At 34.2% G+C, this 17,434-nt stretch overlaps 1 protein-coding gene across 4 annotated transcripts in view; it reads left to right on the top strand.

Moving 5' to 3' along the window:
• Window positions 1–17,434, top strand: part of Hr39 (Nuclear hormone receptor FTZ-F1 beta) — a 279,902-nt gene that overhangs the window by 217,713 nt on the left and 44,755 nt on the right. For all 4 annotated transcript variants that reach the window (XM_085825122.1, XM_085825118.1, XM_085825120.1 and 1 more), the window contains exons 3-6: window positions 6,402–6,606; window positions 11,777–12,054; window positions 16,303–16,639; window positions 17,021–17,419. In XM_085825122.1, coding sequence (XP_085681248.1) covers window positions 6,402–6,606; window positions 11,777–12,054; window positions 16,303–16,639; window positions 17,021–17,419 — 1,219 coding nt within the window. The remainder of the gene's footprint in view (window positions 1–6,401; window positions 6,607–11,776; window positions 12,055–16,302; window positions 16,640–17,020; window positions 17,420–17,434) is intronic.

Below are 17,434 nucleotides of genomic sequence, written 5' to 3'. Positions count from 1 at the left end.
TTGACCACACATAGCAAGGATGTCACAGGAATGCCTACATCACATTGCCATCCTTTCTTGGCCTTCCTGATTTTCAAATTTGTCACCAATTGAGCCTGTCTCAGATCACTAAGGATAGCAAATTGATAGCTGGTAAGTTTGGTCAAACTAGAGGCTTGTTTTTGGTAACATGAAAAGAGATAATGCAGGACACCATATGACACCTGTATATCTCAATGAATACCATGTCCCGCCATTGTGTATTCACATTTAGAGGTGTCCAAGTGGGATATTTGAATCTGCATCCATTTGTAGATTTCCTGTAATAAATGACCCCTTTCCTTTGATTTTGTAAATACTTGTATCAACAATGCACCCATATAAGTAAAATTTCATTTGATTGTGCACTGTAGACATTAGTGAGACCTTTAAATCAGTTTTCCCTCTTAACATTTCCTATATCTCTGCATTCATAAGAAGTGCTTAGGCATTGCAAGAAAATTTCTTTGAATGTGATCCATGTGAATTGCTGTCAGGATAATAAGTTAGCAGTAACGAGTGAAATTATACAGTTTCTTGCTTAAGTGAGGAATAATCAGTTAACGTGACTTTTCTATGTTGCAAATTTGTGGCAATGAATTGGTTTTAGATTGAACAGTATTAAAGAACATAAGAAAGAGGGAGAAGAAGCTATTATATTTAAGAAATTTTTTGCGGGTGTTCAAATGCTCAAGATTTGATATGGAAATTTTTAATAAAATGTAAAAATAATGCTCATTTTTAGCGATTGTTTAGTTTTAAAGGGATTAGTATGTTTTATTATCAAGGTGTATGCTGAATCACATATTAATTTTAATAAATGATAATATTTTCCTCAGGTAACCCCATGCTCCCAAAAAAAGTTAATTAAGAGAAAAGTAGGTTTCCTCCCTTTAGGAAGTTTATGTGTATGTTTTGGGGGTGGATTCTTATTCAGTTATTTATTAAAGACTTTCAAGGAAACTTATACGCTCTTATGGTTTTGTGGAATCTGTGTCCCATTAAAATTGATTATTGCCACCTGAGGAAAGTATTTTTTCAGGCTTCCTGCGAAATAGACCCATCCAAATAAACGCGCAATTATGTTAAGTCTTTTCTTTATTAAATAAATAATCTAATTTTGAGATTTCGGTTTTTAAAATTTATTTATTTATTTATTAATTAAGAAAACGTTAGCTCAGTCAAATGCTTGGACATTAAATAAAACATTAAGAAAGCTTATTCTTTTAAAGCATTTTTAACTCAGGTGATTTTTGCCATTTAATTTATCCTCGCCTCATCAACATTTATGCCAGCTGATGTACATTTTATTATTTCTGTTGTTTATTGTATTCAGTTAACGTAATTACTTTTACGGCGTATTAATTGATCGAGATATTAATCGTGGATAGCGACGAAGTTTTGTTGTAATAAGTAAATAGTTCTTACTAGCCATCGTAGCTTGAAAACAGTTTAGGTTGTTAAGATTAATTTGCCTTGCTTTTTTCATAATTAAGGCTTCGAAATTCATTACGCGAATATTTTGTTCTTTTACTTACTTGCAATTTTAAATTCAACTTTTTATAATCATAAAGCGGGAGAGAGGAACCCTTTCGACTTGCGGAAAGCATTTTCAGACTTCCCGGTCGTTAGCCCTCTACCTTCCCAGAGCGCCGCGCGATGACCTTGACCGGGGCTTCCTTCCTCCCCCTTTCAAATCGGTTCTTGACTATGATTTTTTCCCCCATTTTTCTCCTAACTGGCTCTTCCCTAAGGCAATTTTTGATCGGTGGGAAAGGAAAATTCCACATCGTAATGTTCCCACACTTTCATTTTACAGCTCTTTGAAAAAAAAAAAAAAAAAAAAAAAAAAAAAAGAGGAAAGAATAAAAAGAAGAGAGAGAGAGAAAGAACCGTTGTGGTTGGCTTTTATATTCTGTCTTCAATTACAATTTTCTTTTGAATCTGCAATATGTGGGTTAACTGTTTTAAAAATATTATTTAAATTCAGGCTGTTTTATCCTTTGATTTGAATATTGAAAGGCAGCATCTTTAAAAGAACTTTTGTTGTATTTACCTGAATCATTTTCATGTAATTTTAGGATGTTCTTAAAGGGAGTGCATATTGATCTGCTACTAACTTTGATAATATACTTCTCAAATCTAACAGCAGTCTTCCTAACAAACTGTGTTATGAGTGTTAAATTCAAGATGAGAGGAAAGAAAGTCTTTTTAAATAAGACATTATTGAAGTTGCATGTGTCTTTAATGTATGAGCTTACATTATGTCTTCATCTTCATCATTGTAATTTTTTAAAAAAGTTTTAATTTTTAGCTCAAAGGGCCAATCTGCCCAGAAGGGCTACTAATTTGGTTTTGGCATTTTGCGCTGGTTCACCATGAATGACATTTCACTTTTCAAGTTGTTGCTTCCAAATATTAGAGCCCTGTATTATATAATGAAGAATCTGTATGTGTGAAAAACTGGGGGGAAAAAAAAAAAAAAAAGGTACATACTGTGAAAAACAATGGTGCCCAGAGACATAAAATTTTGAAAAACATAGCCATCCACTCAAATACGAGCATCTGAAAGTCTGACTTTGGAATTTGTTTTAGCTACTTCATATTTTGTAAAACTTTAATGAATTTGTGATTAACTAACTCAGCAATTTCAAAGTGAGCAATGGCAACACTGTACTGCGGGGGGGGGGGATTATCTGTTTATCAGAAAGAGACTGTTTATCAGAAATTCTAAAGATATGCTCTTTTTAAATTATTTTGTGATATTGTTGTAGAATTTAATTTTATGGTTTAAATGCGAAGAATGTGATATTTAATAAATAATTTATTTATGTAACACAAACGTTTAAAAAAGCCCTGTATTCTTTCTTTCTCTTGAAATGAAATTAAATGAAAGAAACTTCTTTGTATTTAATATTAAATACAAAATATGCCTAAGTCTGCATAAAAATAAATTTTCTAAAAAACATAAGTGTATCAGTGATTTCATAAAATTATGAAATATTTTAGACTAGTTTTTGTAATGTGCCATTAGTTCAATTTTTATTCCCTTAGCTGCAATGAAATTCTAGTTCAGATATCTTATTAGATCATTGTACAGGGTGGCATGTGGCAGACACATGTATTTGAAAAGGTCATTGCTTTATTCCCAATGGTTCTAGAGACTTAAAAGGGATGTGGTTCTAAAGAGGAAGAGAGGAGGTAGTTTCCCCAATAAAGGTTAATTCCCAAGATGGAATAGTTCGTGAAGCAATGTGCGTTTTGTGTGGAAGCCTGTTTCTCCAACGTCCACTTGATCATCTGTATCCAGCGTGCCTTCTGTTTGAAGTTCAATATGGCCCCTCCCCCAGTTGAGTTCCCGAACGAAATCTAATTCTCACGTGGGTTAATGCCTTCAGGGATAGTGAGAGTGTGTCCACGATAAGAGGGTGCCTCAGAGAACTGTTTCTAGCCCAGAAAACATCAAGAGGGTTCGAGCTGCATTTGAACAATCTCCCACACATTCAATTCATAAACAGACAGACGCCCTTGGCATTTCGAGACGTTCCATTCAAGAAAACATTAAAGAACACCTTCATTTACACCACTACAAGAAGGTTGTTGTCCATGGGAGTTTGAAGCACGAAAACATGCTTGCTGCATTGCCTCGAGATGGTATTGTTTTATTCTCTGATGAGGCACATTTTCACCTCAGCGGTTGTGTTAACAAACAGAATATGTGCTACTGGACAAACCCTAGGGAGCTCCACCAGAGGCTCTTACACTTTGACAGAGTCTGGTGTGCAGTGTTGAGGGCGCGGATCATCGGCCTTACTTTTTTGAAGAAAATGATCGATCGGCAGTGCGACCTGCATATTACCTGAACATGATCCAAGAATTTTTCTTGCTTGAACAGATGGACCTGGAAGATGTCTGGTTTCTGCATGACAGATCCACAGCCCATACAGCAAGAGTTTGCATGGACTTTTTATATGCGACCGATTTTCCAGACACCTCATCTCCCGACGAGGCGATTTAAACTAGATTTGTCCCCCTGTTATTTTTTTTCTTGTGGAGTTACTTAAAACCCCTTGTTTATAATAGATGTCCCAGGACCTTAGAAGGCTTCAAAGACAGCTTTTGTACCAATATCCCCTGAATTCCTGTTGAAATGCTGGAAAGAGTCCACGAAAACTTCAGACATGGTCATTCTTGAATATTTTGCATTTTATTGATTTTTGAAATCCATGCATCTGCCGCGCACCATTCTGTATGATGTATATCATTGATAAATTAGCAAGACTTTCTTCTAACATTGTTGATTTCAAATTATTTATTTATTTATTGCAGCTTTGATAAACTACTGTCCACAGTAGCCATTGATATAGTAATATAAAGTAAATATGCAGTACTATGGCAGTATTAGGAAACATACTGGATAATTTATTTTCACATATACCCCCATGATCACAAAAGTCCTCACTCATCCTTTATTTTTGAAACCGTTGATCATAAAGACGTACTTTCAGTTACAAAAATGTTTTAAATGACTCAAATATTTTTTCGGTGTTTTTAAATTTAAAGAAGCAGTTTTGTAAAAATTATGAAATCTTAGTGTGTTATATGTTCTTTCTTAAAATTATACAATCATGTGCAATATTAAGAGAATTTTCAAATTATGTCTATTTTTATTAAAAGTATTGAACCAAAAGTATTAATTATGTCACTGAAGAATTATGCAAATATTCAGAGTCAAATATATCATCATATTGACTCTGAATATATGTGTCTTTACATATGCATGTCTGCAATTGTGTAATTGTGGAAGGAATAAAAGTGAAAAGGGTTTTTCGACGATCTGTGCGCTCATACTTCTTCATGACATTAGCTTTGTTTCTTGCAAGTGCTCAGTAAATTTTATAAGGTATCGTGTAAAATAAGTAGTAGCCATGAATATAAGAATAATGGAATGAGTTGTAGATTATAAGCAGGCCACTCAGAAGTGTAATGCACAATATCATCTGCAATTTGTGGGAAAATGTTCAAGGCGCTGAATCTACACCAAGAAGACTTGAATAAGGTTAATCGATATCAACAACAATGAATGAGGATTGTTATTTGGCTCTTTCAGTGCTGCAATACAGGACTGCTGCAGCTTCACAGCTATCACTTGAGCTGTATGCTGCCACTAGGATCTAAGTTTAATGGTCTACTGCTGCCCGAAGGTTTCATGAGATAGGGCTGTATGCCAGAAGCTTGCCATTTCCACCCCCCTCATTGCAACAGACAAGCTGTGCTTTTAACATGGTGCAGACAACATGTACCTTAGACCAGACTTCAGTGGAACCTTGTGTTTTTTTACAGATGAGTTGAGATTCACCTTAGATGCTGAGTCTTAGCATATTTGTATCTGGAGAGAGCTTGGAACATGATACCATCCTCCCTTATCCTGGAAAAGGATCATTATGGCACTGGAGGTGTAATGATTTGGGCAGACATTATGTTGGATAGCCACACACTCCTGCATGTATTTGACAAGAGCTCCGTGACTACTATGAGGTATAGAAAGTGAACTAAGTGAAAGTACATATATAATACAAAACTGCATGTCATCTGAAATCCAGTACTTCTTAAGGAAAGTGAGGCATCAATATCTAGTATCAGTATCAGTTTTACTAACTTTTAAACAAATTGTTGATGTGTTGAAAACTAGCAGAGTTTTCTGTGAATATTGGAGTTCACTTCCACAACAAAGTATCAGATCTCATCTTATATCACTGCACTCTTGGCTGGAGATAAATTTTTACTTAAAGTTGGGAAGTATTGGAACTGGGTTCCAGTAAGCTTCAGTTGAATTTAAGCCCTGATAATGATTGCATTAAAATAAATCACAGAAGCAGACTCCTGGTTTGCATTTGAAGTAATCTTCAGCTTCATTATTCTTGTTCATTAAGGCTAAATTTTCCATCCTGCATCGTCTTTTGATCATCAGAGAAAGATACATTTTCATATATATTTTAAAGAATTTTCCTTATATAATGATTAATATGTTTTAGTTCCTTATGCTTGATTAACATCTTCCATAGTGTATTAGTTATTAGATGCTGAAATATCACTTCCATTCATTTAGGTTGATGCCATCACTGCTTCTTTCAAGTCCAGTTTAATAGAATTCAATCTTACTACTTATTAACTGAGGAATGACTACATTTCATGTAGTCATTCCTCAGTTAATTGTTTTTATTTAGATCTATACTGTAACTGATTTGCTCAAATATGTATAAAGAGCATTCAATATTTTAATATTATGAACGTTTTTTGCTAATTAACTTTTTTAGCATCTACATCATTGCGAGGTTATGTTAAACTCTTTTTTCTAATTTATGCTGTTTCATTTCTTTTAGAATGAAACTGTTGAAAACTCCGAAATAAGTGAAAATACCATTACTGTTAGAAACAGCATTGGAAATTGTGGCTCCATCACAGCTAGTGCTTCTGGCCCTCATACTACAATAAGTTTGATAAAACCTGCCTCTCCTTCACCATATATTCCTCTCTCTCAGGCTAATGCCTCTGACCGTCCACCTGTTGCTCACAGTGCCCTATATGGTAAGTAAATTGTTATTCTCTCTTTTTTTTTTAAAACACATATATATTTCATAGTATTTGAGATAGAATTTTTGAAGTTTAAATGTTAATCTGATTTAAGACACTGGGTTCTTTTGTTAGGAAAGTAACTGAAGTATCTTGCTCACATGCTAGTGCTGGTTATATATTATTGGATATTTTGCTTTGCTTGAATTCAATGTTTGCACTGTTCATTTGTTTACTAGTGGAATTCAGCTTATTCGAGACAAGCAGATAAATAAAACATCAGAGTTTTTACCTTGTTAAAGCATAATTCATGCTGCAAATGTAAGGAACACGATCATTATTATTTTATTAGCACATAAAAATACAGATTTATTAGGTATGAGAAGAAAAAATATTTAGCGATGGTACAAGCATTTTCTACTGTTCATGGCAGAATGTGTAAGAATGAGTCATACAAGAAGAGAACTTTCTCCTTTTTTTGGATGAAGTCCAATTCCGGTTAGCAGGGGGAAAGTAACATCAGAGGGTACAGCTTAATCGCTTTCATTTTCAATTGCTCTACTGCTTGGTGTGAGAAAATCAAGAACAGATCTCTGTGGAATGGTATCAGTAACTGCTGTGTGATTTAAAGAATCCAGTTCACTACATTAAGCTAAATTAATAGAAGAGCATAAGTATAATATCATCATGTTATTTAGTTTATCTGGAAAAATTTTTAAAAGCTGTATGCTGAGGAGAATGTATTGGCTTATTACCTATCCTTTGAAAGGAAAGATTTTTTTTCTGATGGACAATGCATTTCCATCAGCCGACCTTTGGAATAATATTCTGAATAATATACTGATGGAATCAGTATATTATTCAGAAATATACTCATGTTCAAAATTAAGAGAATTGAGTTATGTCTGTTTTTATGAAAAGTATTAAAACAAAGGTGCTAATTAGGCCACTATAGACTTGTGCAAATACATAAGAATCAAATTCATAAGTGTACACTTGCGTGTCTGCGGAGTTGGGATTGTCGAGAGGATATAAGCATCTGGGGAGTTTGGGGCAGTTTGCATGCTTGTACTCCTTCATGACATTTGGCATTTTTCTTGGCAGAGTGTAGCAAATTTTATAAGGTATCAGGTAACATGAGTAGCCACAAAGATATGAATGATGGAATGAGATAGCGAATTGTCGGTTGGAGACAGGCTAGTCACAATCACAGATTGCTGTAGACTTCAGTGTAACTCCATTGTTCTCTGGTATTTGTGGAAACAGTTTTAGGACACTGGATCCATGTTAAGAAGACCTGGACAGGGTCGGCAAAGATCCGCAACAGTGGATGAGGCTCGTTATTTAGCATTCTCAGTATGGCGACACAGAAGTGCTACAACTTCACAACTCTCACGTGACCTGTTGTTGCCTCTGGAAAATAAATTTCACAGTCTACATTTGCCCAAAGGTTTCATGAGGCAGGGCTGTATAATAGAAGGCCTACTTTTTACATCTTGCTCATTGCAGCATACATTTTAGTGTATTTAGCGTTATGCAGGCATGTGCCTTAGAGCAGACGTCAGTAGAGCATCATGCTTTTTACAAATGAGTTGAGATTCTGTCTGATTCTCCATATACCTGTATCTGAAGAGAGCCTGAAACACAATACCTTCCCTCCCTTATCAAGGAAAAGTATCATTACAGTGGTAGAGGTGTAATGGTTCGAGAGGCATTATGTTGGATGGCCCCACATCTCTGCATGTATTTGAGAAGGCTCCCAGACTGTTCTGTGGTATGGAGAGAAGATCTCAGAGTGCTATGTTCAACTTTTCAATGCATTTTCAAGCGCTATATCTTGACGAAAGTAACTAAATCTGATTGTTTAACTGAGTAAACAACAATATCTATAACATCGTTGCCAACAGCTACTAAGGGCACAGTTATTTGTATGGTTTTTTATAAATTTTGTTTTTGAGAAAGAAATAGATTTAAGAAAAAAATGTTTCAATAACCACAGATGTTGCTTAATAGATAGTGACCAGAAATAGTGGTTTATGAGTTTATTTCAAACATACGCTGTCCGGTTCTTGAATTCTTCTACATTAATATAGCAACAAGCCTTGTGTGCAAAGGATGGTTTCACCTAACTGGCTAATATAATGACTGTAGTCACAAAAATAGAGAATGCCATATCGTCTTTAAATAAATGAAAGAAATATGGAGTTTAAAATTAAAATTTTATTGAGTTGATTTGAGAGACTGTATTTCTAAATCAAATGGAAATTCAAATGAATGTGATGCAATTTTACGCCAGACTAGAAAGAACTATTTTTCAGTGTTCAAAGACAGGATTTTTTTCGTTTCCCACCTTTTACTGATTAAATGTGTAAAATGAAATATATGAAAATCTTTTTTAATTCTTGTAGTTTTAGTTAAATGAATTGTACTTTTTTTTTTAAAGTTTAAAAAAAAATAATATTTCTGCTTGTACATGACTTAAGTTTGAACATTGCAGTTTTTCAAGGAACAATTGAAATTAGTGTACTCGAATGACATAGAATATAAGAATGATTATAGCCAATTTAAATAAATTTCTGTTTGTCAATTTTCATTTAAAGTTTTCCCTGCTTTATATTCCGTATAAGGAAAAATGCTCTTAAATTCATATACATTCAAAGAGATGTGTTAGAAAAAGGAATTATTCATGAAACGTAAGAATTTTTCTTTAGGTAAGGTAACATAACTTTAGGTAACGAAACATAATTTTCAACTATCTTCGCAGAGTATATCTACTAATTGCTAAACCCTAAGTAGAAGTGGATCAGCACTTCAGATCATATTTGTAAATCTAAATTTTGAAAATGAAAGACGTATACTAATACAATTTTTGGAAATGCAAGGGAAAAAAAAAAAAAAAAAAACAGTCAACAAATACATATATATATATGTGTGGTGTGTGTGAAAACGAGACTAATAATATTAATGTATATACTTGAAATGTGTTTAAAAAGTTAATATCCATTTGCATGTAAATTCGGTTTTCAGTTCTGGACAGTTATCTTTAAGAATGAAAATGCACTACGCGATCTGTGGAATAGTACTCATATCTGGACAAGATGAACATTTATTTTCTACTATACTGAAATACTTTTCACTGATCATTATTAAATTGTCTGTAGTGTGTTAATTAAATGCTGCTGAATTGTCATGTGTTCTGATTAATTGAAATCATGAACATGAGTTTGGCTTTATACTGTTCTACTACTGTTGCTCTTAGTTCTGCTCTGACTAGTATCTTGGCTAGTACTTCCCTGTTGCGAATAATGTTATAGTCTGAATTATTTCAGGTGATAAATGCATAAAATCTTGCAAATTGATGTTTGGAGTTATAGCACACATGGTCTATGTCCCTAACGAAAGCGATATTTCAGTGGAGGAATTTCTAAGGAAAATGAGGTTACATTCAATTCTCCAAATTTTTTTATTATTCATGATATAAATTTGTAGATGAATTAAGTAAAGAATATTATTTAATCTCTTATTTCTATTAATCTACTTAATAAATCTACTCTGCTGTTATTGGGACAGGATTAAAAAAATGTATGTACATATGCATGAAGTATATATGGATGTATGTGTTCATGTATGTGTGTATAAATGTATTAACATGTATAAATGTGCTAACATGTATGCGTATGTGGTAACATATGTATATGCACAGACACACACATACATGCATGCATGCATACATACATACATACATACATACATACATACATACATACATACATACATACATACATACATACATACATACATACATACATACATACATACATACATACATACATACATACATACATACATACATACATACATACATACATACATACATACATACATACATACATACATTCATTCATTCATTCATTCATTCATTCATTCATTCATTCATTCAGTCAGTCAGTCAGTCAGTCACAGTCAGTCAGTCAGTCACAGTCAGTCACAGTCAGTCAGTCACAGTCAGTCAGTCAGTCAGTCACAGTCAGTCAGTCACAGTCAGTCAGTCACAGTCAGTCACAGTCAGTCAGTCACAGTCAGTCACAGTCAGTCACAGTCAGTCAGTCAGTCAGTCACAGTCAGTCAGTCAGTTTTCTCTTTTTAATTTATTAATAATTTCATTCATTTTCATATAAATAAAAGCTTATTCAATAAAATCTTTTATTATTTTTATTTCTTAAAAACAGAAATTCTTAACTCCTTCTCTATTCAGTTTCTAACTGGTAACAAATTTCCTATTTCATTAGAACCAGTGTAAGCCTTTATCGTAAAACATCAAGAAGAGTTCTTCCCACACTATTGAAGGTTATTACCTATTGTTGTCAGTAGGGATGCTTGTCTATTTAGGCATTTGGGGGTGAAAGTGAGACAAAAATTTGTGCTAACTGTTCTTGACGTATGTTTTAATTCTAAGACAAAACACAGGCAATGCCATTTTCAAGGGTATATTTAAAATGACGATTTTCCTGGATGAACCATTAAGGAGCCTGAATAAAAGAACGAAATATTACGGGTCAAACTATTAAAGGGTTAAGTGACGAGTTAAGCCTATTGAACTGCCATTTGTGTTTACATTTCAAATGTCATAGAATAGTAAATTCAGTTTCTGCACCTTCAATGTCTTTTTGCCGAGTGGGGCCAAAAGTAAACTTTGTTTTGTGTATCAAATAATCTGCCTTCTTGCCCACTGGGTGAATTGTTTATTTTGCTTAGAAACTCTAATTTTAAATGTAAAAATGTTTTTTTAACTGTTTTAACTGTATTTGGTGTTTTATGTTTTTCTCTATTTTACAATTTTTAATGAAGATGTTTTGAGTTTTCATGTATTTTTACTTTGCCGCAAAGTGAGAATGGAATTAATTGGATGAGAAATAAGAAGATAAGTTAATATGAGGAAATAAGCTAAAATGAAATGCAACAAAATGTGTGTATAATTTAATAGGCCATATAAAGAACTCATGACCACATCAGAATTTTTAGGGAGATTTATTACAGTATAACTAAGTGCAAATTCATAATTCATATAAAACATAAATTTTTTCAGCGTCTACTATTTCATCAGTAAGCAAATAATAAAATACAAAATATTTAGAATTTTAGTTTGGAATTATATTCTGAATATTTATTTAATAATTAATTCCAGAATGTCCTCTTGTGAATCATCAAAGTCCTGCACCAAGTAGGAACTTGATTGGTTACAGTGGTCCTTATAGCCAAACTCCCAGTCCCATCCTCACCCGTCCTACAAGCAGCTCCAGTTCCCGTTCCTCGTATTCTCCGAGCCAAAGTCCCCTTATGGGCAGGTATGTGAATAGTGCATCTTCATTATATTCACATACTCAAAGCCCTGTTCTGTCTCGACACACTGCAGGAAACAGCAGTGATGGCTCTGCTTGTTCACCTTCAGGTAGTCCTCTTCAAGTAAGTATGAAGTCTTCTTAAGCTGAGCACTTATACTGTATTTAAAAAATAGCAACTCCCATCATGTCATTGAATGAAACTACTGTAATTATGCATATTATATTTTCAAATACCAAAGAGTAATAAATTGTTTTCTATATTATATGTCTGTTTAATATTGGTAGTTGAAACTTTTGCATATACTTTGCCGAAAAAATGCCATTAACATAAATTTAAACATGCGTATATTGAAGAGAGTTAAACTGTTTGAAAATTAATTGTTCTTAGCCAGATTGAAAATTTGCGTAATCTTACTGTAATCCTCTTTTATTATTATGCAGACTGATTGTGCCTCCAGTTATTTGAAATAAGTCATGGCTGAAAGTGTTACCTAAAACCATACAAGCAAAATTGCTGATAAGTATCAAGGACAGAAAACGTACATACAGAGACAGCTGAAATTATTGGCACAGGATTGCATACTCTTTAGCATATTATTGACTCTTTTAAAAATGGTGTTTAATGCAACGTATGTAGCTGATAATCAGTGTTGAATATTATTGAATCTTTTAAAAATGGTGTTTAATACAACGTATATAGCTGATAATCAGTGTTAATAACTGTGAGAGGGAAATGTATTAAACGATTAATGAAATCCATGAAAAACTTATTCTTAGAATAGTGTTGCTCGCTAAGAGAAAACGACTATTTCCGTTCGCATATGAAACATAAATTCACACAATTATAATTGAATAGTTGTGTTTTGTAAAGAGGAAAGGAAGTTCTGTGTAAATAAAATTAATCAGTACTTTTCTGTTAGTTGGGTGCCACTTAGCTCCAACCATAACACTTAGTGTGACATCTAATAGATGGTGGTAACAATGATGATACATAAAGTTCATAAAAAGAATAGCTGTTTTTTATGTATAGTATATATAATGTAATATGTGTGCAATGCCATTTCTGTGCATTATTCTAAATTAGTGCAGTTCTCTGGTTTTTAAGTGCAAACAAATGGCTGTGTATGTAAGGAGAATTAAACTGTTCCATGTACACAATGATCTATTTTCATTCCCCCCTCCCCCCAAAAAAGCGAATTGCACAAATTTGGTTTTGCTCACATAAATACTATATATGTATATATTATTATTGCGCAGGATGCTATATTAAAGGACTACCACGTATGGCAACTGGTATCCCATTAACAGAAAAGGACTATTTAAGCAATAATAATAATAATAATAAAAAAATTAAAGAACATTTAAATTACTAAGAACTAGGTAGATTGCTATTTAACCATTCACCCCTGAATGTGAATAATAGATTTTCCGACAAAAACAAAAGCAATTTTTATTATTGTAAGGTTACTCATTGTAGTTTTGTTATTTTTTCATTGTTTTTTCTTAGGGGAGGGGGAAGGATGGTGGTACATATTTGTAGCATCAGGGCTTGGGAGTGTACCAGTACGTACCAAATAATGTACCAGTACGTACCAAATAATGACTTTCAATTAAATGTTAATTTTATTGAAAGAAAAATGATTACACAAAATAAAATCTATTTGATATGATACAACACAGTGGTATGTGGTATAACAATCTTTGCACAGTGGTATGTAGTTGTTTTCGCATCAGTGTTGCATCAATTGTTTCATCGATGTTCATCAATCATCAGTGTTTGCAATGTTGTCTAGTTGTTTGCATCAGTGTTGCAGCTATTTGTTTTTGCATCAATGGGTGAGCCATTTCAGAGCTAAACTGGTAACAATACCGGTTGGTACGTATACCAGATAATCAAAAAGATAAATAATTTCTTAATTCATACATACCATGATATTCTATTTCTTTTCTAAATGTATTAATAAGTATTATAGAATAAAATTATGTATAAAATTCTTGCACAAATGTACTGTAAAATGTATAACAACAGGTGCTCACTGGTTTATTAACAAACATAACCTTATATTTAGTGAAATCCACATTATGTTATACACTGTGGTGATGTTATGGTACTTAAAGTACCACAGTGCTACATTTTTTGTTTAGTTATAATGTTAAATATGTCCTGCAGGTATTTTTAGACATCTGTGGTACACATGACCTTTCGGGATGAAAGGGTTAAAGTAGTAGGGATTATGTGGTCCAGTGAGTTCAGGTTAACACTCTCTCAGCGTGATGAAGGCATAAGAGTTAGATGAAACTCATGTAACATTGAACTTTTAATGTATTATGCTTACTATACAAGCATTGGAGAAAATGTTATAATTGAAGATAGTTTAGCTGGACAAGGGTTGTCAGTACTATTCAGCAATAAAATGAACTCAGCTGAGCATCTAGCATATCATGAAGATCATTTTATTCCATCATTTAATTTTTTTTCCCTTTTCGAAGCTAACGATGGAACAATGCAAAAATTCTTTCAACCCTGAAAACTTGATTTGAAGAATTTTTACATTTAAATTAACTATTACAAATTTCTGATTTCATTCATTTAGGGATGTGGGGTATATATTATAGAAGAATCTAAAGAGATTGGAGTGTTCACATTTGGCCATTACAAATTCCTGATCTCAAGCCAGTTAAAAGTATATATGTACTACAGAAGGAATTAAAGAATAAAGACTTTTTTGCTTTTAAAGCAAAGAATCTTAGAGAAATTTTAATACAACTTTGGTCAGAAATAAGGCTGGGAACTAATTGAAACAATGCTTGTGTACTGTTATTGATAATAATAATCTAATAAAGCTTCAATGTGTATCTGTTTTGGGGGTGTCAGACAATATATATATATACTCTTTTGCAAAAAAATTGAAGCGCCAGGAAGGAGGTGGTTGTTAAATGAAATTAAATATGTATATAGCTCATATACATATAATAAAATAATTAAAAATCAAGGTCATAGTACCTATTCACGGCTCACAATCACCCACTGAGTGTTCAAATTAGTAGTTGGTCGAACCGCCTCTGACGTCAATGCATGCTTGAATTCGTCAAGGCAAGGAGTGGTAGAGGTTCCTAATGTCATCCCGCGACTTATTGTGCCAGGCATTCATCAGTTGTCACTCCAGATCTGCAATATTTTGTGGTGCCCGAATATGGCGGTTTACTATGTTCCAGACACGCTCGATTGATGAAAGGTCTGGTGACCTTGCTGGGCAAGAAAGCGTATCAACCGCACGGAGACAGTCCAGAGATATGCGAGCCGTATGTGGCCTGGCATTATCTTGTTGGAAAATGGTTCTAGGATGACGTGCCATGAAGGGTAATGCAACCAGCCACAGGACGATATCAACATGTCGTTGAGCTGTTAAAATGACTAAAGGTGACCTGCTGTCATAAGAGAAATAGGACCCCACACCATCACACCAGGGGTTATGGATGTATGCTTTTGTAAAACAAAGGCTGATTAAGACCACTGACCCATCCTTTCCAGACACAAACACAGGTATCATCTGCTTCAAGAGTGAAGCGAGATTCATTGCTGAACACTATACAATGACAGTCTGATGGCAGCCATGATGATCGGCTGTGATATCACTCCAGACGACTCCACTGATGTTGTGAAGTCAAAGGCAAATGTCTTAAAGTCCTCTGTGAGCATAATCCCGCATCAGACAAGCGCTGTGAGATGGTGGATGGTACCACAGGAGGTATAGACATGGCTGTAGTGCGTTGAAGAGTCGACAATGATACTGTTGGGGTGGTTTGGACCTGGCAAACAATCATCCTATCTTGCCATGCATTTGTACTCCTTTGCCTTCCAGAGCCTTCATTTCGTCAGCAATTTCCTTGTAGTAACCATTGCTGCCAACATCTTTGCACAGCAGTGTCTGTATGCTGCAGGTGGCGGCCTATTGCTTGGTATGGCCACCCAGCTTCACGCAACCCTACGATGCCACGTTTGAAGTCGTTTAGTTGTCTGTAAGGTCTTCAATATCGTCGTAATGGCATTTTTAGTTACTTCTTTACAGAATTACAACGGCAGGGGAAAAATAAATAAATAAATAAATAAATAAATAAGTTTTCCACCTCTGTTAGTGGTTTTATTCTTTGCGAATGGCGCACTATGATCACAATTCCTGTTCATTTGCCTTGAAACTTTTGTCATTTACATGTTCAATCGAGATGTTTTTGCATACCAAATTTCATCACGATCGCAAAAGTCCTTCTTGGTGCTTTGATTTTTGTTTTTGCAAAAGAGTGTATTCAATTTGTTTGTAACTGAATGTGATGTAAGTTGAATGTAAATTGAACTAATAAATTTTTCCAGAGCCGACATATTACCATCGAAGGACCTGTCTTTTCACCATCTCAAAGTCCTAATCAGAGCAGAAGAGGGGATTTGGAGAGTTTCTCTCCTGCTCGAAGTCCTGGTCATCTGAGTGGTTCGAATGTATCCCGCCACCGTCCGTACAGTGTATCTGTTTCACCTGGTCTGGTGCATAAGGCTGGTTCTAGCACACCTGATCAAAGCTGTCTACTCGATAGTTCCTCTTCCCTTCACCCACCATATCAGTATGTATCTCAAGATCAACTTGGTATTGAGACAAGATTGAGTCAAGTATCACCCTTGTCTCAGCATCCAACACCAGAAGCTAGATCAACAAGTATGTAAAGATTATTTTTTTAAGCATATACTTTACTAATTTCTTTCAGTACATTTTAAAACATATGGGTGATTTATATAACTCTTGATTGATGATTTATATAACTCTCAATATTTTAAAACATATTGATGAATATTACTGTCTCTTTGAAAGTAATAATATGCTATGTGGGGGAACTGGAAGAAAACTTGTTTTGTATGGATTCTCTAGTTTTTGTAGAAAATCATATTTAATTAATGAGTTAATAGAGAATTACACTTGCCTATAACAATGACAGGTGTAATTTTTTATCGACATTTGCATTAAGCTGTATAATTTTCAGTTTATTATTATTTTTGAGATCGATTGTTGTACTTCTATTATAAAAGAATGTTATTTCAGCATCCAGTGCCTCAGTTGCCTCCAGTGCCTCTGATGAATCCAATGCAAGTGACTTTTCCAGTCCAACTCGTAGGCCGTCCAGTGACAATCTAGATGACAGCAGGTTGCAACTGCTTGGTGATCTTTCTCAAAATCCTCTTAGCCTCAGTGGTCCACCTGGTATATCCCGGCAACAGTTACTTAGCGGGCCATGTCCTATCTGTGGGGACCGAATATCTGGATTCCACTATGGAATTTTTTCTTGTGAAAGTTGCAAGGGTTTCTTCAAACGCACTGTTCAAAATAAGAAAAACTATGTTTGTTTACGTGGAGCCAACTGTCATGTTTCCATTAGCACAAGGAAAAAGTGTCCGGCATGTCGATTCAATAAATGCCTTCGCATGGGTATGAAATTAGAAGGTAAGAGTTTTAAAT

Source organism: Stegodyphus dumicola, chromosome 10 (assembly GCF_044657685.1).
Source record: "Stegodyphus dumicola isolate Sdum_Otavi_A_Nest chromosome 10, ASM4465768v1".
In the NCBI taxonomy this organism is placed as follows: Eukaryota; Metazoa; Arthropoda; class Arachnida; order Araneae; family Eresidae; genus Stegodyphus; species Stegodyphus dumicola.
This window is presented reverse-complemented; position numbering and strand designations above follow the sequence as displayed.